Source organism: Stenella coeruleoalba (assembly GCF_951394435.1).
Source record: "Stenella coeruleoalba genome assembly, chromosome: 18".
NCBI lineage: Eukaryota > Metazoa > Chordata > Mammalia > Artiodactyla > Delphinidae > Stenella > Stenella coeruleoalba.
In genome coordinates this window covers 69,566,021-69,593,306 of record NC_137164.1, presented here as the reverse complement: position 1 = coordinate 69,593,306, position 27,286 = coordinate 69,566,021, and the positions used below count along the sequence as shown (strand labels likewise).

Genomic DNA, 27,286 nt, shown 5'->3' with positions numbered 1-27,286 from the left:
TTTCAAAACAGAAACATTTTCAAAAGGACCAGTTTCTGTTCTAAGCTTTGATGCCCAAATTTTGTTGTGTCTATAACATCAATAATATCTTTACAACTATAATAACACTTATGATATATACATATCTGTTCAGTTACTGATGGATACGCCAGAAAAACTGTTTGGGACCAGTTTTTATAGTCATGCATCCAATCACAAATGTTAAGAGGTGTAAGCCTTATTTTGATCCCAAATTTAAAAATAAACCAAAAAACTTTAGGCCTCATTTACTACGTAAGGGATCTCTCAATTCATCCTCCTCATTCATGATCTTAGTAAAAAAAATCAGGGCTGGGTTTCATGTTTTGTGGAGGGGGGTTTTGCACAAGGCGGCAGCTACTGTACTATAATGGAAGTTAATTTGATTATTTTCATATTATGACTGCAACTAATTTTGCGCTCCTACAACTCCCGCTGACAGGCATTTTTTCCCGTTAGATTACAGTGAAACAACACTGCATCAGATCCTGAAGACCAAAGAGTGGGAAAAAGCCACATTCATAGAACAAATGTGATTCAACTGCTTTTCACAATAATGAAGCTCCCTTCCTCTACATCTAAATCTTTCTGCATGTTCCAAGAGAAATTAAAAGAGGAAACGCGACTATAAATAAATTGCCCTACACTATAAGTAAGTAGTGAAGCAAGTGTCTTTATTTATGCTGTTTACTTAGCCTGGAAAGCCCTTCCCTTGCTTATTTCTACCTATTAAAATCCTCATTCTCACACTGTTTTCAGAAAGCCTTGCCCAAATTCTCAAAGCAGAGGTAACTGCACATTTGTAATCCCACAGCCCTGGATCTGTACTTCCAGTAAACCCCTTACTCCAGGCTGCTGTAGGGGAAATTCTAGATCAGCAAGTCCCTACTAGATTTCACTTTCCTAAGGATCTACTTAAGGCTCACAGTGTCTTGCATAGAGTAGAGATACAGTTAACATTGGATGAACTGAGGTTTTTTGCCTGCTTGTTTCTAAGTCTATTTCTAAAACAGGAAACTAACCTATCACACTTGATGTGGTTCCTCCTGGGCACCCGACTGTAGAAAGGCAGGGGCCGTTATTCCCAGCACTTGAAACATAAATTACGTTATGCTTCCACACAGCTTCACTAATTACTTCACATATTCTCCTGAAAGAGACAGACAATTCCGCTGAACATATAAAACTGTCCCACTTTTCAAGAACTATATGACCATAATGTGAAAATATTTTCAAACATGGTGTATATGAAAAAACAAACCAAAACAAGGGTTCTAAGTAGCATAAGTAAGATGGTGGTCATGGATCAGGAGAGGTGCTTTAGAATCACTCAGGACATCCTCAAACTACAAGTGCTGAGCTCCTATGCCCACAGTGTTTATAACACCAAACTACGCTCAAACGCACGGTTAAGTAAATTTCGGCACATCCACCATTGGTGGAACACGATACAGCCATCCCAAGAGATACACCCTCGTTGGGTTTTAGTGGAGGGAAGGAGTTAGGAGCCCCCAGGTTAAACATGGGGAAAATGCTAGATACAAAACTGAATATATGTGGGGAAAATAAACTACAAAAGGACCAAGAGCAAAGACTGAACCATTGGGCAGTGACTGGGTGGTGGGACAACAGGGGTCCACCTCCATCTACCACTTAAAGTATTCAGAAATGACTCCTTGGGAATCCACACACACAGTTGTGACAAGTGGCAAAGGTGAAAGTGGAAATAAGGCACTAAGAAGAACTTAAATGTAGGATTTAAAATATAAGAAATCTGGTTAGAGCTTGACAGCAAATAAGAAAAATGTACTGGTATTAATTAAAGGAGACAAAGTTAGACCACAAGGAAGAAAATGGGGTCAATATAAAAAAGGTAAAGGGCCAAGGACACTCCAAAGTGATAAATGTGAAGGAAAGAATGGGAAAGAAGACTTTAAAAGAAGGAATGTTAAAGGAGAGAAAGAAATATACTGAGGTAATCAAGCTACTGAAGCAAGAGAAGAAGGGGCGAGATTACCTTCATGGATGAAACAACTGAGAGAGAGGGTACTTGTGAGACATTCCTTTCCTGCCCCACAAGGGACTTAGTACCAGTGATCTGAGAAAATTAAGGTTTTTTTTTTTTAACTTTTTAAAATTTTTATTTTTTATATTAACATAGAGTAAAATTGACTTTCTTTTTGGTGTACAGTTCTTCGAGATTTAACACATGTATAGCCTGTGCAACCACCACCATAAACACAGTAATAATTTTAGCACCTCATTAAAAAGTCTCCCTGGTGTTATCTGTCCATTTGTAGTTACATGTTCCCTTCTAAGCCCTGGCAACCACTCATCATTCTTGATTCCAGTCATTGTGTCTTTTTCAGCATGTCACATAAATACAATCTTGAGATATACAAGACTGGGTGTATGTGGATGGGGGGTGTATAGGGATGGTGGGTGTATGTGCATGGTGGGTGCATGTGGGTGGTGGGTGTATAGGGATGGTGAGTGTATATGGATGGTGGGTGTACATGGATGGTGGGTGTATGTGGATGGTGGGTGTATGTGGATGGTGGGTGTATGTGGATGGTGGGTGTATGTGCATGGTGGGTGTATGTGCATGGTGGGTGTATGTGGGTGGTGGGTGTATAGGGATGGTCTGGTGTATAGGGATGGTGGGTGTATATGGATGGTGGGTGTACATGGATGGTGGGTGTACGTGGATGGTGGGTGTATGTGGATGGTGGGTGTATAGGGATGGTGTGGTGTTTAGGGATGGTGGGTGTACAGGAATGGTGGGTGTATGTGGATGTGTGGTGTATAGGGATGGTGGGTGTATAGGAATGGTGGGTGTATAGGGATGGTGGGTGTACATGGATGGTGGGTGTACGTGGATGGTGGGTGTACATGGATGGTGGGTGTATGTGGATGGTGGGTGTATAGGGATGGTGGGTGTATGTGGATGGTGGGTGTATGTGCATGGTGGGTGTATGTGGGTGGTGGGTGTATAGGGATGGTCTGGTGTATAGGGATGGTGGGTGTATAGAGATGGTGGGTGTATAGGGATGGTGGGTGTATATGGATGGTGGGTGTACATGGATGGTGGGTGTACGTGGATGGTGGGTGTATGTGGATGGTGTGGTGTATAGGGATGGTGGGTGTATAGGAATGGTGGGTGTATAGGGATTGTGGGTGTATAGCGATGGTGGGTGTATAGGGATGGTGGGTGTATATGGATGGTGGGTGAATGTGGATGGTGGGTGTATGTGGATGGTGGGTGTATGTGGATGGTGGGTGTATGTGGATGGTGGGTGTATAGGGATGGTGTGGTGGGGGAGTGGGGGAGAGGTGATCAATAAGTAAACACTCTAAATAAGGTAATTTCAAAGTTAGTACTATGAAGGACAAAGAGGTGAGGCAACATGAAGTCAAGGCTAAGCCAGTGGACTTGGCAGCAGGAAGATCCTGACGGCACAGGCATGGATGGGGTGGGGCAGTGAGACATGTCCATGGAAAACAGTGAACATAAGTAATAACTAAGTTTTGCTGGGAAAGTAAGTGAAGGCTGTGTGAAATGAAGAGGTTTTTTAGTAAGTTAATTTTAAAGCTAGCAGGTACTAGAGCATGTCTGTGTAGTAATGACAACCCAGGAAAGGCGAGGGATGATGCTGGAGCAGTCTTTGAGGAAAGAGGAGATGAGAGCCAGATAGTAAGTGCCTGAGTGGCTTTCGATCCCAGCACTTCTTTTGTTACAGAGCAAGGGAAGGCAGAAGGTTGGGTCAGACAGGTCACAGAAAGGGCATGGAGGTTCCCTCTGAGTGCTTCTGTTTTCTCTGGGAAAGAAAGACGTGAGGACATCAGCTGAGGAATGAAAGGGGAGGTTGCTGAAAGGCTCCGAGGAGAAAAGGAGGTGTAAAATGGCCGTCCAGGAGTGCAAGGGCACGTGCAGTGTGACCAAAGACAACGCTGATGAACATCTCCAATTCGCGGTCCTAAACAAAGTATGACATCAGTGTGACCTCCACAGACCCGGGCAGATGAGTTGTGGGATCACTGAAGGATCTGCCGGGCTTCCACAAGTCTAGATTTTGTCAGGAAAGTACACCTGGAAGAGGTCAGGCTGCGTGTGGATGAGGAATTCTAGTGACAGATGGGCCCTCGGGTCCACCTGGCTGGCTAGGAGGGGAAAACTACATCAAAGATGTGACTGTGGGAATGGGGGCGGGGTTCTCAGAGACAGACAGTTATCATCTACCCACCGAGTCTGCTCTTTTTCAGTTGTGATATCCAATCCAGTTCTAAAAAGCATCTAATACTTTTCATCAGCTAAGCTTCTATGGCTGACAATTGCCAAAGAACACTCACCCAGAATTTGGCCAGTGAGTTGCTTCTCCATAGCTGTAGTTGACAAGATCACACTTATGATTTATAACCTCTATCATCTATTGAAAAGATTAAGAGTCCAGTTTAGGCAGCCATTTATAGAAACAGATGAGCCAGTACAATAAAGGCATGGAATTCCATAGTTTCTTAACCAATCGTATTCCAATTCAAATCTAAATTTATAAGTTATCCTCAGGCATATGGTTGATAAACTTAAAAAAATGTAGGAGGGAGTCACAGAGTACAGGAAGTAGTCAATAAGAAACAAACTAGCATTTGCAGAGTGGAGTTGGGGAGAGGAAGGGGGATGGAATGGTTCTTATTAAAGTCTAAATTTGCTAAAGTAAAATATAATTCATATGTTAAAATGAAATGCAGAATAATAAATTCTTCTCACACTGATGGAGCAAGCTGGCTAAGAGGTCTTTTTAATTTTTAAAGTAGCTCAAAACAGCTTCCTAAGGGATTTACTAGAAGTGAGAGTATAATGTAAATAATACTTTCATAGTTTCCAAAAAACTTTATCCTGATAATTTTCAATAAAAAAATATAAATGAATTAAGCATTTTTGCTTTTAAAAACAAAGTCCTATACACCAAATACAGTTCCAATATTTTTTGTAAAGCCAGAGCACTTTATAAACCTGAAAACATCCATGATCATTAATCATTAGTCTTCGAAGTCAACAGCTCACAAATACTCACAGCTCTGATAAGGCCCGTGCCCGTTTCCATTGTGCTTAGTCTTGTATCACCAATCTTGATGGAAAGAATCTGAGCACCAGGAGCCACGCCATTCCGTTCAGGTTCTTCTGGAAAATGCCCGGCAGCTATACTGGCTACGTGTGTTCCGTGAGCTCCTAGAGGCAAAAAGGGGAGAAGATGACAAAACATCCTCAGAGACTCCAAGTTTTAACCATTAGATTCAATTTGCACATTATTAATCACAATAAAAGTCATAGAATAAAAATATAGTCTCATCTTAACATCTAACAGTGTATTATTATCTTAAGTCTCTTAACGATAATTCACAAAAAATGAATTACACACACTATTCTGCCATCCTGGATCCTACCCGTTTCACTGAGAGTGAAAATGTAAGTCACAAAGGCGAGGAAATATTTGCAACATATGTAACTGACAAAGAGCTTATATCCAGAACATAATCTTTCAAATTCAAAAGAAAAATGGGTAATACACTTGAAAAAGCATTTCCCAAAAGAGAATAACCAAATGGCAAATATATGTATGAAAAGATGTTTAACTCCATTAGTCACCCGGAAAATACAAATGAAAGCCACACTGAGATGCCTCTTACTACAGTTCTGAGCCTGACATGGCAACCGTGGGTGGGGCCGTGCACTCACACTCTGCTGCGGGGCGCTAAGGGAGCAGCTGCTGTGAAGAGGAGCTCCGAGAGTCTTAAATAGGCAACCACCACACCCAACCAGTTCTCCCAGACACTGGTCCAAATTAAACAAAAACATATTTCTACAAAGACCTGTACGCAACTGTTGAAACAATCCAAATGTGCATCAACAGATGAATGGATAAACAAACCATGGTGGATGCACATGACGAAACACTACTCAACAATAAGGAACAAGCTAGTTTACAGTCACAATATGGATTCTGAAATAGGCAGGCAAAAAAAAATTTTTCTTCAATTCCATTTATATAAAATTCTAGAAAATGTAAAGTAATCTAGAGTGGACAGAAAGCAGTTTAGCGGCTACCTGAGGATGTGCGTGGAGACAGGGCTGGGTTATAAAGGAAGACATGCCAACTTTTGGGGGTGATGAATATGTTTGTAATTTTGACTGTGGTGATGGTGTCCTGGGTGTATGCACATATCAAAACTTACCAAACCGTGTGTATCCATATGTGCAGTTTCTTGTACTTCAGCTATACCTCAACAGAGCTTGGGGAGGGGGAGGGAAAGAGCTGGCTGTCCTACTTCACTCTCCTTCTCCCTCCCCAGAAGTAACAACTACCCTTACCCTGAAGCCGGTACGCACATTCTTCCCACCTATGTTTTCATATTTTTACCACACACACACACGCATAAACATAATATAGTACTGCTTGGCATGTTTAAAAATTTTATACAAATGTTTTACCAGCATAATTTTTTTCAGTAAAGTTTATGTATCTGAGATTTATGCATACAGGAATATGTAAATTTATTCATTTTCATTCCTATATAATGTATTCCACAGGATGAATAATACAAGTTTTTTAAAAAACCTATTCTTTTGTTGATGGGCATTTAAAAAGTTTACAACTTTTTCAAAATTACATAGAATGCTGTAGTGAGGATCCTTTTACCTGACTCTTTGCACTCATGGGTGAATTTTCAAGGGTTAATATTTGGAGGTGAAATTACTGTTCATAAGATGAATTATGCTGATCTATTTTTTGTGGTTGGCCCATGCTTATACTCCTCGAATGGAGCCTACATGGTTATGGCTTTAAAAAAAGCCAGGGAATTTCCAGGGAATCAAGTCACATCCATTATTCCAGACCTAGTTCTTTAGTAGGGACCATTCGATTAAATTCTCTATAAGGCTGCTTCTGGCCAGAAGAATTTGTCATCTTACCACTTTGTAAATTTATCTCTAGTTAGCAAATCTGAAGCAGAATACCTCCACTCGTCACTATGGAGAGCAGGTTTCCATCATCATATATATTAACGGAGTAATTCAACATCTCAGCTGTGCCGAAAGAGCCATATTCCTGGGCCTCTCTGTAATTTCTCAAAACAGTAGATTTACTCAAATCCCCGTCTTCATTTGAAGCAATGCAGGCTCTGTAAGATGAGAATAAAGAGTAGGTAATGAAATTTATCTTGTTTTCTTACTTTTTAAAAAATCACACAATACTGTTTCTCAGATATCTTCTCACCACTCTATCTGCTTTTACCATAACAAACATGGCAACTGCCTGTTTCATGGAGTAGACAGTAAAGATAAGGTAAAATAACTTACAGGAACCAGCCCTTAAATGAAGTCATGTACAGAGCTTTAGGAACTGTCCTTCACGAAACTCCAGGCACGAGACCATCTATCTGCTTAAGGAATCAGACCAAAGCTTAGCCTCGACCTTTAGAATAGTTTAGGGTGATTCTGACAACATAGTTTAGGCCCTGCTTCCTTCTGATTCTTTTAGAACTGATTTCATGAATCCAACAGCATAGGCGGGCCCTCGAAGCTAGATGAACTACACGGAGCCTCGGACGCACATTTATAACAGCCTTAGGCAAACGTTTGTTTTTCACAAGAAGCATTTTCTACAGTTTTATGGTTGTCCTCCTGTCTGCTCTTTCCTCATTTTATTAACTTTTAAATTTTTAAAATATATATTCCAAACACTTTAGAAGACAGACTGATGAAAACTAAATAAATCTAAAACAGTCATAAATGAAACGTACGTCATTTAAGGGTCAACATTATGTGTTTAGCTATTAGACCTTTCTGCTCATTTTCTAAATAAGAACAACTGTGTTTTAACAAGCTAAGTACATCAATCACAATCGCTATAATGAATTAATGGAAGTCCACTAGTATAGTGTAGAGAGGGCGTTATTATAAATACTAAGGCATACATTTCATTAACACACTACAAAAGAAGAATTTGGGAAGAAGAATCTCTGAAATCATCGGTTTGTTTTTATGTATACTCCAATGTGTGCCTAAAATGATTTACGGCATTTCAAAAAAATAAGTACAATATAGCAAGACACAGGAGAATGAACACTTACGGGGAAAGTAAGGCATAGAGAAAACAAGCAGCACATCAAATGGAATCAGAGCTGAGGTTAGCGGATAAAACGTATGCCAACAAATCTTCCACATCTGCTAGCACCGTTGATGCCAAAGGCAGCACCGTTGATGCCAAAATTTAAGTACCTGGCCAGCCTCCATGCTGGAAATCACTCTCCAGTCCTCCCTTTCCCTCACGCAGCCCATCACACACTAAACGGCTAACAGTTCCTCCATCATTCTCTGGATCTTTCCCCTCTACCCTCAACCCCCTTTCCTACCCTCTGCTCAGCTAACTTGTGCTGACCCTTCAATGCCATCTCTCTTGATGCTTCCTAGTCAGGTTCAGATGTTCCCAGGGAGTACTTGCTTCCAGAGCCTGGAGTCCATGGAGCAGCTTCTAGAGAGTCTGCTTGGTCCAAATGGTGAAAGAAGGCATCAACATCTTCTAACAACATTCTCACAGCAAATACTGTGACACATTTCACAGCACTTCTTATAACCACCATCTACATGGAGGGACTCAACAAGTCAAGCACCATATCAAAATATAAATACAGAACTTAGTGACTTCACTAAATAACTCCACAGAGGGCAAATGTGAACATGGTGCAAGGGTATACGTTTTTGAAGGTCTGTTTGGCTTAACTCAAGGGACAGTTGTTAGAAGACAGAGAAGGCCTGTGGACAGGATTAGAGTACGTGTGTGTGAAAAGAATCCACGCTTTTCATCAAACTCTCAAAGGAAAACTGAAACGAGGTCAAAAACCACTGAAAAGAAACCAATTAATAGTCTTTCCTTTATGTCGTCCTCTATAAATAGTGTTTCTCTGACCAGGTTTTGCTCCCTATTGAGGGACAGCACTTGACACTATGCATCCTGGCAAATACTTGAGTGCAGTCATACTAGGTTACCTGGTTAAGTGCAGAGACAGGGGTTTAACAATTAGTAGAATTGTGTCAAGCGGAGGGCAGACCTGACATTCTTGAAACAAAACAGACACTTAAGGTCACTTTACCTCCCCTCAGAAATGCTTGGCATTTCTGACATGAGACATGAGAACACCTGCAGACAGTGCCGAGATTTGCCTTAAGGTGATTCAAGATCTTTAAGATTCGCTTCAAAAAATTCTGGATCTAACTCTGAGGTGGGGTGGGGGAATCAAAGTCCCATACAATATATAGTATTGTGCAAAACAAGTTAGATTATTTCTAGTAGCACCTGAAAGCATGATTCTGCTGTGTTTTTCATTGATTATACTAACATTTTCTAAAATGTTTTCTAGTTATCACAGATTTCACTTCACTTAATATTTGATTAAATTTCATTTCCAACACAAAAATTCTTCAAGATGTCTCAGCATACTGTTGACAAACTATTACACTTATCACTTTCTTTGTCAATTGCCTTAAAGACCAAGAAAACTTTCTGGAAACATACACTGGCCCCCTGGACATCCTAACCCCAAGCCATTCCCCTTAGGACAATGTAGTCCGCAGTGCTTTCAGCATCTATAGAAACACTTTAATTGAAACCACCTACTGCTCCACTACCCAATCCCCGCTAACATTAAAGTATTTCCTTAAGTCCTTTTGTGTGTTTTGTACTAAATTTTCCGTGTCACTGAATTTTGTATCTAGTATTTTCCTCACACTTAACCTTACCTCCTCTCCCATGACAAAAATCACTGAAGGTTTATGACTGGGAGTGACTGTATCGTGTTATACCACGGGGTAGATGTCCCCAAATTTACTAAACCATATGTTTGAACAACTTTTTAATATTACAAACTCTTGATCAAAGCTTCTGCAAAGCTTTTGGAAAAGAACTGTTCACAATGTGTGCACACCTGCACATATACACACACCAAAACATACTACAATACATGGAAAAGTTGCATGAATATCAACTATCATCTAGATTGAAATATTGTTATATGCAAATATTTTATTACCACTTTCAGGCCCAAATGGAGTAGAGATTTCCTATTCAACTGACAATTTTATATACCCATTATCAAAGATGAGTTATTACCCACATCTGTGAGAGGAAAGCCCCCTTTTAAGTCGGTGCATTATAAACTAAATAACAAGAGACAGCATTCAAATCACCGTATCTTGTTCTGTGTTTGCCACATCTTGGGAAACAATTCTTTACATATGAGCAGGGACTCAAACTACAAAACAATTTCTGGAAGGGTCCCTGGTTTATTGTGGCGACCCTGAAATATGTACATGCCCAAATATCTGTATTAAGAACATACTCCTGCTTCTACACAGATCGTAATTCAAGAAGACATACTAGCTGACATAAAGGAACACAACTTCAGTGTATGATTCACTAAGAAAGAAAGTAGAAAATGTACGTGATAGGTAACTTGGTATAAATCATCATTATTAGTAGTAGTAGAAGCAGCAGATACAGCTTACCCTTATCCAGTACCTACTATGTTTAGAAACATCAAATTTACAAAACCCTCTAAGGAGGTACGATTATTATCCCAATTAACAGATGAGGAAATAGGCCTAGAGAGGTGCAGATAAAGCATTCAAACTCACATGCTAGGATTCCGTCTCAGATCTGAGCTCTAACGCTGCCGCCCGCATCACGCTGCCTTGCTTCAACTTAGCTACTAGGTCTCTGTTGGTAAATCTTTACACAACTTTCCTCCTCTGCCCTTAAAACTTTTATAGTAGATGCTTTGCAACATCCTCGTGCACTTACTTTCCAAACTGCCCAGCTTCAATCAGGAACATTTCTACATACACCAATCATCAACCTGCTAATATTATCTGTTTAATGACTACTATCTGGTTAATGAAATAAGATTCTTTAAAACAGCTAAGGGTCAGCTTCCGTGTCTAAAATACTAAGAGGTTCAAAAGGCTTATCTGAAACTACCCAAAAGCCAATTTGGCCCTCAAGTAGCTTTGCCTGGAGATAGTAATGTCACATAAACCAAATCTCTGGGCAGTTCTGAGGGTTTAATGTTCTTCAGAGCAGATAAAATGATTTTTAAATGAAGAACTGGAAACACACAGCTTACCCCCAGGTCTCACCATCATGCCACACCAAGCAGTCATATACAGGGCCAGGATCACTGTATTTTTTCTCAAAAGAGTTAAGCAATTCCACTTGACTCTGAAGCTCCTCCTTGATTAGTTTATTTGCCTAAACAATTAGAACAGACATTAATATTAGCACATTTTGTGCTCTTGAAAGGTGATATTAACATACAACCAAAGACACCAAAGACACAGTGTGACCCAATACTAAAGTCATTTTACCATGGAAAAATGTAAGAAAATTTTCTTTTTATATCTGTGCAACTTGTAGTCCAGTTTAGTGGCAGTAACAATTAAAATATTAAACAGTAAAAAATACTTCTTTTACTCACTAGCATATTCAGTCACTCCCTACAGCTGCTTTGGGAAAGACATGGTGCTACACGGTGGTGCTATCATTTAGCCAAGGGTGTTGGTCACATACCTATAATTGTATAATTCATTTCCAAAAGTAATGCTAAAATTGTTATAAAATTGTTTCTCTATCGACTTTTAGATTTTTATATCAGGAACATTTCCATTTCAAATTTGTTTCTTAAGAACCCAAATAAATAACAGGAACCTCTTTTAGAGGTTTACCTCTTTTAGAATTCGCTAAGTTAAGTACATACTATGTTCATGACCAAGTACATACAAGCTGCTATTCAACCACTTTCATCTACAAAAACGGGAAATTCATATGCTTCAACCTAGGCACTTTTTTAAACGACATACTATATTAGACTGCCCTACATTCACCTGAATAGTCCTCATGAATAAAAATTTAAGTTTCACACGTTCCCAAAATCTGAAGTTGTGCTTCATTTTTATTTATCCAATATATTCAACATTTACTCCTCCTTAAGGAAAAAGACAATTATATAAACAATTCTGGCATACAATATAAAAAGGATAATTAAATTCAGATCCCTCTTCTATAAAGTTCGTTGTCTATATGTAGCACCTGAAATACTACATTTCACGTCTCCAATAGGAGGCTGAAGAACACATCTTGATCTAATAGAAGATTACACAGCTGTTAAAAAAGGATGATGTACACAGATTAATAAAAGTTAAATGTGTACGTAGATTTATGCAGGCCAGTGGTCCTTGACCCAAGCTGCATGTTAATTAAAGCTCCTGAAGAGTTTTAAAAATGCTTGCCTCCCCTGCAAGGTTTTGATTTAATTCCTCTCTAGGGCAAAAGCACTGACAGTTTTTAAAGCTCCTGATGTGACTCTAGTATGCAGCTAGGGCTGAGAACCACTAATACAATTGCATTTCTGATTAAGAAATGCATGCCATTAGAAGCCTAAATAGACATTTCTCCAAAGAAGACACACGGATGGCCAAAAGGCATGTGAAAAGATGCTTAGTATCACTAATTATTAGAGAAATGCAAATCAAAACTACTGAGAGGTTATCACCTCTCACTGGTCAGAATGGCCATCATCAAAAAGTCTACAAATAATAAATGCTGGAGAGGGTGTGGAGAAAAGGGAACCCTCTTACACTGTTGGTGGGAATGTAAACTGGTGCAGCCACTATGGAAAACAGTATGGAGATTCCTTAAAAAACTAAAGATAGAGCTACCATATGATCCAGCAATCCCACTCCAGGGCATATACCTGGAAAAGACGAAAACTCCAATTCGAAAAGATACATGCACCCCAGAGGTCATAGCAGCACTATTTACAATAGCCAAGACAAGGAAGCAACCTAAATGTCCATCAACAGATGAATGCATAAAGAAAATGTGGTACATATATACAATGGAATATTACTCAGCCATAAAAAGGAACGAAATAGTGCCATTTGCAGCAACATGGATGAACCTAGAGATTATCATACTAAGGGAAGTAAATCAGGAAGAGAAAGACAAATACCATATGATATACTTACATATGGAAATCCAAAAAAATGATACAAATGAACTTACTGACATAACAGAAAAGACACACAGACACAGAAAACAAATTTATGGTTACCAAAGGCGGAAGGCAGGAGGGACAAATTAGGAATTTGGGATTAACAGATACACACTATTACACATTAAATAGATAAACAAGGACCTACTGTATAGCACAGGGAACTATATTCAATATCTTGTAATAATCTATAATGGGAAAGAATCTGAAAAAGAATATATATATATGTATGTGTAACTGAATCACTTTGCTGTACACCTAAAACATTGTAAATCAACTATACTTCAATAAAAAAATTCATTAGAAGAAAAGAAATGCATGCATTAAAAGAAAAATTCAGAAGGACGAATGTCAGGTTGCTGTTACCATCCCTGGGCAGTGGCATTTCAGAGGCTTTCACTTGCTAAACTTTACATACCTGTGTTGCCCGAAAGTTTCTGCAGCTAGCACTCATTATTTTCATACTAAACCAAGAATTATTTTCATTTTATAAACTGATTCACAAAAGTGCAACGGCAAGGATGTTGAACAATGGGAGCTCTCGTACGTTTCCTGTGGAACTAGTACGATCACTTTATGACCCATCAAAAGACAGGCACAAGAATTTTCAAAATAGGATTTTTCATAATAGCCAAAAACTGAAAACAAAGCAAGTACCAATCTGCAGAATGGATACATAAATCGTGGCCCGTCAATTATATAGCAAGGAAAATAAACTACTGCAACACCCCACACATGGAGGAATCTCACAAAAAACATCGAACGAAAGCAGCTACGCATAGAAGAACACACACTGTATGATTCCATTTTACAAAATTCAAAACAGGTTAAAGCCATTCGATAAGTGTCAGAAATCAGGATGGTGGCTGCTTTGGGGAGGAAGCAGCAGTGAGTAGGAAGAGGCAAGAGAGGGGCTGGGGTGCTGCATATATGGGGTGCTCACTTTGTGACAATTCATGACAATACACTTAGGAGTTATGCACTTGTACGTGTGTGTATTCTATGTTTGTTAAGAACTTTTAAACAATTGATAGACACATATGTAAACTGACTTCAGGAAAAATAAGCAAAGAAAAATTAGTAAAAGTAAACAACATAAAACTTGTGAAAAAGAGTCTATTAATTCTCTAAGAACTCTTAATTCTCTGAGAACATGGTAACGTTTAAATAAAAGCGACTAGCACCAACTTGGGAAGGGCAATTGTTGGCAACGTCGAATTCTTCCTGCTTTCGACAGGCTTCTGCAAGGGCGACTCTGTGAACAGGGTCCCACATTTTTTCCTTCCGTTCTTTCTGCAAAGACAGAAAAATGACTTTCCAATGAGGTTGACAAATATTCAGGTAAACCTAGATAGTCATTTACAGTTACTATGAGCTGGGATGCTATACAATTCTCCTATAAAGGTTAAAAAAATCATGTATAATCAAGCTGATAAAGCAATGGATCAGTTATAAAAAACTGATTAGCTAACTCACCACATCTAGGTTTTAAGAGAACAAGTTTACCAAGGCACAACCAAATGTATTTTTACACATCATATGTCCCAATTTAAATCCTTTCCTTCTCCGAGAATAACTAATACCATGTCAGGTAACTGACTGAAATCCCAGTCATTTGAAGAAAAAGTTTATTTTGAACCCTTACAGAATTGGGAAATGCCTTCAGCCAAGAGCAAGCAGAAGACAGGAGTAAGAGTGCCTGCAGTTGCATTTTGATGGACCTGCCGGCTTCCTCAATCTCCGTCCTCTCTAGCCTGTTTTTTTTCCCCCACCCTCTTGATAGGGGATCCGCTTTAATTTAACCACTCTATTTGTATGTTAATTCGTACCTTAACACGGTTGATTAAATTTAATATAGTGCATAAAAATACTATGCATTTCAGCCTGAAATTTTAAAATAAAATAGTATCCAATAAAAGTTGAGTTAAGTGCATTTATTTTTTGTATTTTTTTTTTCCAGAATGATTGGAATCTGACAAATAAGTCAAGGTTATATATGTAAAGTACTGAGTAACTTCTATGGTTCACTGACCCCTGGAGAAGCAAATCACAATACTAGATTAGATAAAAGGGCCCACAGGTCTTACCTGTGAGGCCCCTTTGCCAGGATCACATCTTGTTTTATAGCTGAAACCTGTATGGGCTACTAGTGTCAGCAGTCCTCTAAAAGCAGCACTGTCCGATACGGCAGTCACTGGCACATGTTGCTATTAAAACTTAAATTTTAAAATATTACATAAAATTAAAATTTCATTTCCTTAATCATACTAGCCACATTTCAAGTTCTCAATAGCTACTTGTGGCTCATGGCCACCATGATGGATGGATAATGAACATTTCAAACCTTTCCATCGTCACTGAAAGGTCTATTACGTTGTCTTAAAGCAGGCTCCTTCTCTTTCAATTCACAGTTCTTATCTCTCTAATGACAGACTGTGTTTCCTATCCTTCAGCTGCTTTAGGTCTGAGTAATTCTTTCCCTAATACTGAATGATGACTGGGATCAAGCAAGCTAGGTAAAGACTAAGAAAATGGGACAAATTACCATAGAAACGATAGGAACGGGAATAAATAGGGCAATCCACTTTAAATCGACTGTCTTTAACTTCTCTGAAGTTAAAAAAAGTCCTTCAAAAATCCAATGAAAGCATATCCCATCTCCCAGAAATATACAAAATTTGAATGTAATTTCAAGGTACTCACAGATTCCCTAAACTTATCCATGTATCCAAGATTAAGAACCATGAATGGGTGACATTCCATTGAACAGAATCTTGCTTTAAGCAGTCACCACTTGAAAGCCTCCCAGACCCCCCAAACAATTAAGTTAGTGAGATTTTAGGAAATGTTTTTCTTCAGTATGAATAAAATTTGAGGAAGAAAAGAAGTCACTGATACTAGATGGCACGTTACCTGTATTCTTTCCTTGAGAGCCTTTGGATAGAAATCATAGCCGTTTTTTATGCCAATGTGGTATCTGCCTGAGGGATTTGTCCAGCTCGCAGGAATCTATAAAAAATAAAAAGTAAATTTCTCATTCACTAAATGCTTCCCAATTCTAATAATATAGTACTGGGGAAAAAGGTATTCGAATGGCTCAACTTGGATGAGCAGGCTCATATGTTAGAGCAACATTTTTAATATTCTAAGTTGCCACTTAATATCTCTCTGGCTCTTTTTTTTTTTCATCAATGAGATGGTTTAAGGAGAACATCTTTCATTTACACAATGCTTTATAAAGTGCTTTCAACATCACATTAAACCACTAAGACCTTCAATTCCCAAGCATCAAGGACACCTCACCTCCCCCTTCACCACTCCACTGCCCATCAACCAGGGAGGAGGGAAGCCACTTATAGAACCTCTCCACCCTTAGATTTCCCATTAAGAAAAAGAACTTCTCTCTCCTCTACAATACTATAGGGATATGCCCAGATACTAAAAAAAAAAGAGCTCTTTGAGTTCTTAAGAAAAAAGTTCTATAAAATCATGTTAATTACATATAACATCTTACAATAGTTTTTCCCACTATCTCAAAGTATTTAAAACTAACACTTCCAGCTTTTAATTAACAGAATGATGTAAAGAGTATGCCCAGTTTACAAACGGAGAAAGCAAAGAAGCAAAAAGAAATTAAATTGCTGGCCCAAACAACAGAAAGGTTGAAAAGAAAACTGGAATCTAGTTCTATCACAGAGACAAAAACTTGGTGTAAGGGATATGGATTTTAAAGTCACATAAACCTGGCAGTGTGCCCAAACTCTGCCACTAACCAGGTGGGACCTATGGGCTTCTGCTTCCTCATGTGCAAACGGAAGAAAATAATCTTTACCTCCCGATTTGCATGAATAATAAGATGCATGAGCATCAACTAACTGGAAATGTCAATCAAGACAACGGGGACCCTTCATACTCTTTGTCATCACAGGACCCATGATCACTAAAAACAGCTTTTAAATGCGTACAGATTATGAAGCTGAACCATCAACCACTCAGAGCTGGTGGACTGACTGGTGGTTCTTACTTGTGCAGGATCTTTAACCGACTCTTCCTCAAGTCCCTCTTCGTCAAATTATTCCCCAGGTAGGAAGCCTCTGAAGGAAATTTTCTCACAACTAAATACAGGAAGACAATCATTCACAGCACTTCAAAGATCTACTGACTTTAAAAAGCACATGCTCATCAGCGATCTTTTCTCAATCAACTGGATGTCTGGAGTTTGTGAAATTTCAAATATGCTGGCACACAAACCAGTGCTTTTCATTCAAAGCTTATCAGCTTTCTTTAGAGAATAGAGATTCTTAACTTTAACATTCCTGCAACAGCCCGTGACATAACCACAACAATAAATAAAGCGCTGCAAAAACAAAAAGGTAAGTAGTCACTAGCTGGCAAATCCAAAGACTACTTCATCACAGATGTCTCACGACACAGGTGGCTTTGTAACCCTATACGCTAGCGACAACTTCTTTGCGCAAAGAGATTACAAAAAGCTGTGAAATGCCAAAGGATTAAATGGAATAACTAATTTAAATGACTGCAAAATAATCAGGTGTTAAGACAACCACAATTACTTAAAATACGTATATAATACAATAAAAGTAATCCAACAGACATAACTTATATTTAATCAAAATGAAACCAAATTCTGCAGGGTCCATCAACAAGATACTTCTCAAATCACGACAATATATTTTCCTCAAAGTAAAGGCAGACTAGTTACTTACAAAAATTGAGCTAAAAAAAAAAAAATCAGAAAATAGAAATTATGTATAATCATGGCTCTGCCAGCTAACCTTAACCAAGTCAGAGTGAAGCTAACGTTACTCTGAGGCAATTATGGAGTATGTCATTTTACATATTTGAGTATTTCATAATATGAAGTTACTTTTGGTCTCTTTTAAGAATCAAAGTGCTGGAGCTTCCCTGGTGGCGCAGTGATTGAGAGTCCGCCTGCCGATGCAGGGGACACAGGTTCGTGCCCCGGTCTGGGAAGATCCCACATGCCGCGGAGCAGTTGGGCCCGTGGGCCCGTGGGCCATGGCCGCTGGGTCTGCGCGTCCGGAGCCTGTGCTCCGCAACGCGAGAGGCCACAATAGCGGGAGGCCACAACAGGGAGAGGCTCGCGTACCAAAAAAAAAAAAAAAAAAAAAAAAAAAGAATCAAAGTGCTTATTTTGACCATTTTAAGCTGCTCTCTTTAAAAAGAGTTTTAATTACGTGGTAACCACAATGTGGTAAGACCGATTTTCAAACGAGAAACAGAATCTCTTTAATTTCTAATTACACCTCATTTCCCCTGACTCTTCTTTAAAGAGAGGATGCTTAACGAATTGAAGGTTCTCTTCACGAGACAAGTGTCATCATGAGTTGTTAACGTTCCACGCAAGAAAATCTGAGTTTCTGCCTCAGAACTGTACTTCAGACTTGTCAGCCTCATGGTCCTGCCAGGACACATGGACCCTCTTTCCTTCAGCTATCACTGCATCTAACTACAGTGCTAAACCTGGCCAAGGCATTCACGGTCTCTGGACTAACCGTTTTTTTTACCATGTAAGGCTAAATATTCATGATTTTAAAAACTGACTTCAAGTTAAATGTGGTAAAGTTTTAGAAAGCGCTGTGCTCCCTTCCAAATGCTACTAAAATTAGAATAAGGAAAAGGAAAAAACCAAAAACCCAAAGGACAAAGAATGGGCAATGAGGCTTTAGAAGCCAAAAGTCACCACATTTTGAAAGTTGCAAAGTAAAAAGAAGGCACTGAAAATTAGTGGGGCAACTATGGAATTTTAATACATGGTGTTGGGACAAGTGGGTCTTCAGATGGAAAAAAGGATACAGGACTCTTATTTCAAACTAAGCGCTAAATCAATTCCAGATGACTTCTAAGAACAAATATGAAAAGAAGAACGATGAAAGTTTTCAGAAAATAAATATGGGAGAATATCTTCATGATTTGGGGACAGGAAGGATTTTTCTTTTTTGCTATCAAATACGATTTTAAAGAACTCAAAGCAGTCCATCATATTTACTCAGACATTTTGCTTCTTTTGCTAGTCCTTCATTTCTGCTGCTCCATGTTTTCTTCCTGTCTGAAAAGCCTCTTTTTACTATTTTTTAAAAGTGTATCTGCTGGCTACAAATACCCTTAGATCTACCTTATCTGGGAACGTCTTTATTTCACCTTTTCCCCGAACATATTTTCACTGGATATAGAATTTGCAATCGACAGATCTTTTCTTTCTGCACTGGAAAAATGTTGTACCACATCCTTCTGGCCCCCAGGGTTTCTGATGAGAAAGCTAAAGTCATCTGAGTATCTTTGCCATCTATACAATGGGTCCCTTCTCTCTGGCCATTTTCAAGATTTTTTTCTTTGTCTTTCATTTTTGGCAATCTGATTAGAATGTTTCTGGGCATGAATTTCTTTTGGTTTATCTCACCTGGGGTTCACTCAGCTTCTAGAATTGGTAGGTTTATATCTTTGCCACACTTGGGAGATTCTCTGCCACTATTTTTTCAAATATTTTTTTTCCAGCAGCACACTCCTTTTCCTCTTTCTTGGGGTCTGATGATGCAAATATGTGACCATTTGTTATTGAGCTACAAGCTCCCAAAGCTAAGTTAGCTATTTTTCAGTGTTTTTCTCTTCAGTATTCAGAATGGATATTCTCCACTGGTTGATCTTCAAGTCCACTGACTCAGACTCCTCCGTCATCTCCATTCTGCTACTACATCCACCCAGTGATGCTTTCTTAAAATTTCAGTCATTGTAAGTTTCAGTTCTAAAATATCCATGTGAGTGTTTTTACAGTTTCTATATCTTTGCTGAGTGTATTAGTTATTGCTGTGTTATAAATACGGCAAACTTTGTGACTTAAGAGAACACACTATTTACAATCTTACACATTCCATCAATCAGAAGCTGGCACAGCTTAGCTGGATCCTCGACTTGGCTTCAACCGAGGTGCTAGCCAGGGCCCTACTCTCATCTGGCACTTGACTGGTGATGGAGTTCGCTTCCCTCTGTCTGTGAGACTGAGGGCCACTGATTCACACTGGTTGTCAGCTGGAGGAAGGACTTCTTAAGACACAAAAAGCCCCAAACAAAAAGGCAAAAGATTGATATCCAGCTACATCAAATTTAAGAACTCCTACTCATCAAAAGACATCATCTGGAAAGTGAAAATATGAGTACAGAGTGGGAGAAGACACCCGAAACACATGTAACCCAAGGACAGGTAATCCCACAAATCGTAACAACTCAGTATTAAAAACAAAGGGCAAATGAACTCGAAGAGGCACTTCACAAAACAGGAAATCCAAACGTCTAAGCAACATATGAAAAGGTGCTCAATCATATTAGTAATTAGAGGAATGCAAATTAAAACCACAACGTGATACAGCTAGATTCCCAGCCTATAAGCAAAATTTTAAACGCCTAAAAACACCAAGTGTTATTAGCAGTGCAACTATTAAAACTCCTATATACAGCTGGTAGAAATGTATTTTAGTACAAACACTTGGAAAAACTGTTCAGCATCACCTACTAAAGGTGTATCTCTATGACTCAGCAATTCCACTCCTAGAGGTACACATCCTAGAGCTATCTGTACATGTGTGCACAGGATTTGTTTGCAAGAATGTTCTCTAAAGAACTGTTAGTGACAGCTCCAAACTGGAAACAACTCAACTGTTCCCCCCAGCAGAATGGACAGAATGTGGTACATACAAACTATGCCACAGGCACAGCAATGAAACTCAACACATCATCGCTCCATGCAAATCATGGCTGAATCTCATAAATCTTGCAAACACCCAGGAAAAGAAGACATGAAATGACACTCAAATGAGGCCATTCATATAAAGGTCACAGTAGGCAAAACTAACAAATATATTCCATGTATCCACATAGAGGTGGTAAAACTGTAAAGGAAAGCGAAGAAGAGATTATCACAAAAGTCAAAATGCACTGTGATCTGGAGAACACAGAAAGCTTCTGAGGCCTGGCAACGCTCTCGGTCCTATCTGGGTGGATAAAATGGCGTCTGTTTAAATTACTCATTAAACTGAACATGTGTGTTTCATGCACTTTTCTTCTTGCCTGTACAATTTACCATGAAAGGTGTTATCCTTCTATTCACTCTTTTGCTTCTACCTGCTCCTACGAGTACCGCTGGCCATAAGTAATGGACTGCCAGTTTCTCAAGACAGCTTAGAACAGCATCCTTAGAGGATGAGACGGCAGGAATCTTCAAAGCACCTGTCGTTGATCTTAAACTGGCAGAAGAATTAGACATTAACCGTCAGCAGTTCACAGGCTATTTGGAAGAAGAAGTAGAATACAGGTATTTGACTCATTTTAAAGCACGGTTAAATCAAAGAAACTTGAAGACTTTACTGTGTTGCTTTCTGAAAACTCTGTACTAAAGAGTTCTGAGAGATCCCACTAGCTAGAATCCCAGTGACTAACAACATTATTCTTTTTAATGACTACTGCAAAATATCTGAACACCTGCACATGCTTGAATAAAAATTAACTGAACATGTGTGTAACTATGGTCTGTGTATGGCTGGAGAAGGGAACTGTAACCAAGAAGACGGGTGGAAAGTCGGTATGAGGACCAATTAGTCCCCTGCTGCCTACCCCCACATCCTGCATGAAGGTGATGAGAGACAGCTGGGATGTGAACTCTCTAGAGAGGTCTACATCCTCTCTAGAGAGGATGGGAGAGACGAGGCACAGTGAAGAGTCTGCAAGAACTCTCCCCGGGTGCCTTTCAAGGCTCAGGTCCCCAGATGCTGAGGGCCAGGCTCCTCTCTCACTCCTCTGCCCCCAAACTCCAGGTCAAACAGGTGAAGGTCCTCTTTGAGGTAACTGGGCATCTCAATGGAAAAAAATATACCATATACGGAGATCCTGGGGCCTCCCATGATAGTATCGTGACCCTACAGTGAGACCCACACCACAGACTCTCCACAAGCAGGGAACTTCCAATCACCTTTCATGTGCCACTAAATCAGAGACAGCTGCGGTGAGGGGACACCCGAGGAAAAGTGCTCAGGTCAAAAGCAAAGCACACGGAAGAACAGGCCGGGGAAGCAGGAGGAGGGTCGGGAGGAGGTGAAGGAAAAGGAGAGCAAGATCAGGAGAAAGAGGGAGGGCGGGAGGAAGCAGAAGGTGAGGAAGAAGAGGAACAGAAGAAGTCATGAGACAGAACTTTTCAAGACAATGATATTCTCGCAGATAAAACACTGTATACATGACACAGAAATGTGCTCTGAGGGAACATGAACAGACTTCTGCAATTAAAAATTGGCAAAATTCAATACATGAGCTAGAAGAAAATGTTGAGAACATCTTGGAACTCTCTCAGGAAGGAAAAAAATCAAACAAAAGCAATGAAGAAAAGGTAGAAAACATAAGAAAACTGGAGGATCAACTAAAGAGGTCAGTGTCCGCTTAACAGGAGTCCCAGATAAAAGAACAGCAAAAAAGTGGGAGGAAGTAACCCAAGAGACAATGCAAGAAAATTTCTCAGAAATGAAGGACCAGAGAGCTAAACCCTCTTCTTCCACTTTTAATTCTACAGATAAAGTCTAAAACTAGGGGGTAAAAATTAGAATAAAAAGTATTTTAGCTTGTCATTTAAAACTCTGAAGATAATATATCAAAGCCTTAACCCTGGTTGAGCAGGAATTAGTGGTGATCCATGGAAAGGGGAGTGAACTTTTCTTTAGAAGCCTTGTAGAAGGTTCTTTAAACTATGTAGACATATTGGATACAATTTAAAATTAAATTAAAAAAACTCACTATACTGATGGGCTGAGAACAGTTAATAGCACAGCTAAAGAAATATATCACCAAGTTGAGAAAGGATGTAAATACCGATCTATGGATTTTCTGATCTTACTTCACAGCCATGTATACAATACACTAATTCTACCTTTAAGCACTAGTAACATTACAAGTGTGGATGGTTTATCTAGAGCATGGGCTACAACTATTCAAAAATAGATTTTTGAGGATACTATTGATACTTTATATGATTCTAAATCTGCCTGACTTACTAGGAATGCTCTCTAGTTTCCCAGAGTACTGTAACTCACAGGAATCCCAGGTTTCTCTTTGAAACATACTCTAAATAACAAGTTGACTTGGGAAAGACAGAGCAATTCAGATGTGCAGAAAGTCATTTCCCTGCAGTATTTCTTTTTAAAGCACATGGTGCCTTTGTCAGCTTGGGCCGCCATAAAAAAATACCACAGACTGGGTGGTTTAATAACAGACATTTGTTTTCTCAGTTCTGAAGGAGCACGAGATCAGGGTGCTAGCATGGTCGGATTCTGGTGAGATGCCCTTCCTGGCCTGCAGGCATGGCTTCCTTGTGGTGTCCTCACAGAGCAGAGAGAAAGCAAGCTCTCCCTTAGAAGGGCACTTATCAAGGCATTAATCCCATCATGAGGGCCCCTCCCTCATGACCTCATCTAACTAACACTAATCACCTCCCAAAGGTCCCACCTCCTACTACCATCACACTGGGTGTTAGGGCTTCAACATACGAATTCAGGGGTCACACATGCAGTCCACAACACACGGGAAAAGAAGCAAAACTGGGATATGAATGCCTGCCATCTGTCTGTGACAGGCAGCGGAACTGTGAACATAAGGAGATACTACTCCTGTGATTATGTTATGGGAAGTAATATGGCAAAGGTGAAGGGCTTTTTCAGATGCAATTAAGGTCCCTCATCAGGTGACTGAATTCATCAAAAGGAGAGTGCCATGGTGAGCCTGACCTAATCAGGCAAGCTCTTTAAAAGAGAGACTGGGGTCACCCCCGAGGTCGCAGAGATTCTCCTGCTGGCCTTGAAGAAACACGCTGTCATGAACGAATTCTCCCAACAACAAGGTGAACCTGGAAGATGATCCTGAGCCTCAGTTGAGACCACAGTCCCAACCAACACCTGACTGAGGTCTTGTGGAACCCTGAGCAGAGGACCACAAAAAGTCGTGCCCAGACTCCTGACCCACAGAAACTGTGAGATAGTAAATGTAGGAACGTATGTGGTAAGCTGCCGTTTGTGTTAACTTGTTGTGCTGCACAGAAAACTAATACACTGCCGTGACGATCTTACCTGAGAGACAAGGTCTAAACATGATTCAGATAGATGGTAAAAGATGGGAAGTTAAATATAGCTCTTTAGATATCTAAATAACCACAAATTACCTTCCAAACTAATTCTGCTTATTGTTTGAAAAGATAAGAGTACTGAAACACAATCAAATTCTTGCCATCTAACAAACCCATTAGCTAATATCTCATGAACTGCTTTATGTTTGTTTCCTAATCATCTTTCATGTTAGCTTACCCCAGCCTTTCTGCCAAGTACATGGAATAAGACAAGGTCAGATATTTAAGTCCACAAATATTAAAGCCTAAATATTTCAAGTTCAAGTTCCCAGAAGGGAAAAGCGGAAGGCAAAACTACATTCTCATCACTTTTCCCACCTTTCCACTTAAATCTTAAAATTTTTAGAATTCAGCAGCCATACTGGAAAAAAAAAAAAATCCCAATTCCAAGCCCACTATCAAACAACAATAACAATAACTTCCACTAAGATGGACCCTAAGGGTCCACACCACCTGGTACCCATGCCCTTGTAAAATCCCCTCTCTGTAAGTGTGTGCTGATCTACTGACTCACTGTGAATGAAAAGAACATGGCAGAGGCAACAGGCACCACTTCCAACATCATTTTATAAAGGGACCAGAGCCTCCACCTGGGCTCTCTCTGACTGCTTGCCCTGGGGAAGGCAGCTGAATGCTGTGAAGCAGTCGCATGGAGAGGCCCATGTGCTGAGGAACCAAGCCTGCCAATAACCACAAATTCCCCTTCCCCAGCCACATCGAGCCTTCAGATGAAATCACAGCCCTGGCCGACAGTTAGCAAGCTCAGGAGAGATATTGAACAGAGGCACCCAGCTAAGTCACATCCAGATTCCCAACTCACAGAAACTGTAAAATAACAAATGTTTGTTGTTTTAAAGCATGAAGTTTTGAGGTGATCTGTTATATGGCAATAGGTAACTAATACCATACCATGAAATGTAAGGTAAAAACGTAAAATGCTGAGGTGATAGTACAAAAAAAAAAAAGAAAAAAATTCAATAAAAAGATAAAAGCTCCAACCTTAAGCACTCTTCCTGAAAGACCAATAATTTCACCATCTTTGGGCTCTACCACTGTAGCAGTGTTCACATCACCACTTCCTGTTGTGTCAATGATATCAATGATTTTCGGTCTTCCATCAGTTGTAACCTGAAAATTAAGAGACAATTAAAATATGAATTATAGATTTTAGTTTTTATCCTTAAAGCAATGCCAGCTCCCGTACGTGTGTGTGTGCATGCACATGTACCCATACCTAAAATATCCTATAAAATCTGCATTCATTTTAAAAAGAGAACTGAAGTTTTAAGCCAAAAGCCTGACAGATACTAACGAGAAGATTTAGTTACAGAAAACAGCACAGAATCCTTCAAGTGGTTTCATGTGTTCAGGTAGATACTTCTTGGGCACTTACCACAGGCCACACTCTGTTAGGTGTCGGGAGTACAGCAATGATCAGTGCACAAAATTCCTGACCTCACACACTCTGGACTCAATCATTACATGGACTCAATCAACAAGTCAAATATATAACACGTCAGATGGTAATCACTACTAGGAAGAAAATCAAGCAGGGAAAGGAGACAGGTGGTATGGGGCTTTCAACACTAATTAGGCTGGTCAAGAAAGGTATCACTGAGAAGGTTAACATTTGAGAAAAGGTCTGAAGAAAGTGAGTTTTTGGTTGGACAAAACTTTAAGGGGAAAATGTTTAATAACATTTCATTATTGGAGGTCACACTAACACTCAAACTTCTTAAATCAAGTTCAAACTTAGCACTCAAACTTGTCTCTCCCCAGGCCTTGCCATCTCAGGAAGCCAACACACACCCAGCTGCTCAAGCCAGAAACTTACAGAGTCCTCAGATTCTTTAGTTTACTCCTCACAGCAAATCTCTCAGGAAGTCCTCTTCCTTCTACCTCTAAAGTACAGTTCAGACCCACCTTCCCTGGATTCTTCACTACTGGTGTCCTGAACCTCTCCACCACCACCACTTCCTGCTCATACGCAATGCTGGCTCCCAGGAGGCCCTCCACAAGCAACAGCAAAGCCAGTCGGGTTGTGGCAGTCCTCCACTGAACACCCTCAGTGGGCTCACAGACAGCGGGAGCGGACCCTGCCCAGGGTGCCAGTCACTCCCGCCTCTGACCACCTGGTCTGCTTTCAACTCCTTGGACGCGGCCACCTTCCTCCTGCCTCGTGACTTTCTGCGCCAGGTCCTTCTGCTGGGAATTCTCTGTTTCTTCAGTTGTTCCACAGGTATCCCAGTCTCACCTTTCCACTTTCTAGTAAAATACCGCCCCCTTCAGAAAGGCCTCCCTGATGATCTCATTTACATGCTTGTCATCCTAAGCCTGATTACTCTTTCTCACTGTACCTTGTTTCCTTCACAGAACTTAACTCAATTCGTAATTACTGTTTGTGACTCTTTACCTGTTTGCACTGTCAGAAGATAAGCTCCATAAGGGCAACGGCTATGTCTATTTTATTCACCAAACTACCCCAAACCTAGCAGTGCCTGTTAGGTACTCAAGGCATATGGGATTGTTGGATGGCCTGACACAAATTACTTAGCATTAAGATTGATTTTCCTCAGCTGTGGTTTCTTGGCCAGCCCCAGACTTTCATTTGGGCCATGCTGGCTGCTATAGCTAACAGTAATACTGAATATCCTTATTGCCTTTGTGGGAAAAACTATTTTGGGGCTCTTTCTGGGCTAGCTTTGCAAAGGGAATTTGCAGCATTCAAGATATACATGCTGAGTTACCAGCAGGAATCAGGTGTGGAGACACAAAAAAGACACAAAAATGAAGACCCCCCCCCCCACCCTCAAGAGAGAAACAGGAATGTAAAAAAATGCCTATAGTATGACAAGAGTACAGCCTTCAGATTCCTTTTCCACCCGGAGAATTCCCCCTCTTTAAGACGAAGTGTAGTGTCCATCACTAGGAGTCTTTCTGGTCTCACGCCCTCCTCCCCAACACCAACTGCAG

General features: G+C 39.9%; 1 protein-coding gene across 6 annotated transcripts in view; it reads right to left on the bottom strand.

The window, feature by feature from the left end:
- Positions 1-27,286, bottom strand: part of TPP2 (tripeptidyl peptidase 2) — a 68,361-nt gene that overhangs the window by 35,096 nt on the left and 5,979 nt on the right. For all 6 annotated transcript variants that reach the window (XR_013824843.1, XM_079902903.1, XM_079902904.1 and 3 more), the window contains exons 2-9: positions 25,313-25,441; positions 16,033-16,128; positions 14,308-14,412; positions 11,194-11,318; positions 7,031-7,194; positions 5,091-5,245; positions 4,369-4,445; positions 1,041-1,168 (exon numbers count right to left, since the gene is read on the bottom strand). Coding sequence is in view for 5 of the 6 variants with exons in the window: in XM_079902903.1 (XP_079759029.1) it covers positions 1,041-1,168; positions 4,369-4,445; positions 5,091-5,245; positions 7,031-7,194; positions 11,194-11,318; positions 14,308-14,412; positions 16,033-16,128; positions 25,313-25,441 (979 nt within the window). In the remaining variant the exon portion in view is untranslated. The remainder of the gene's footprint in view (positions 1-1,040; positions 1,169-4,368; positions 4,446-5,090; positions 5,246-7,030; positions 7,195-11,193; positions 11,319-14,307; positions 14,413-16,032; positions 16,129-25,312; positions 25,442-27,286) is intronic.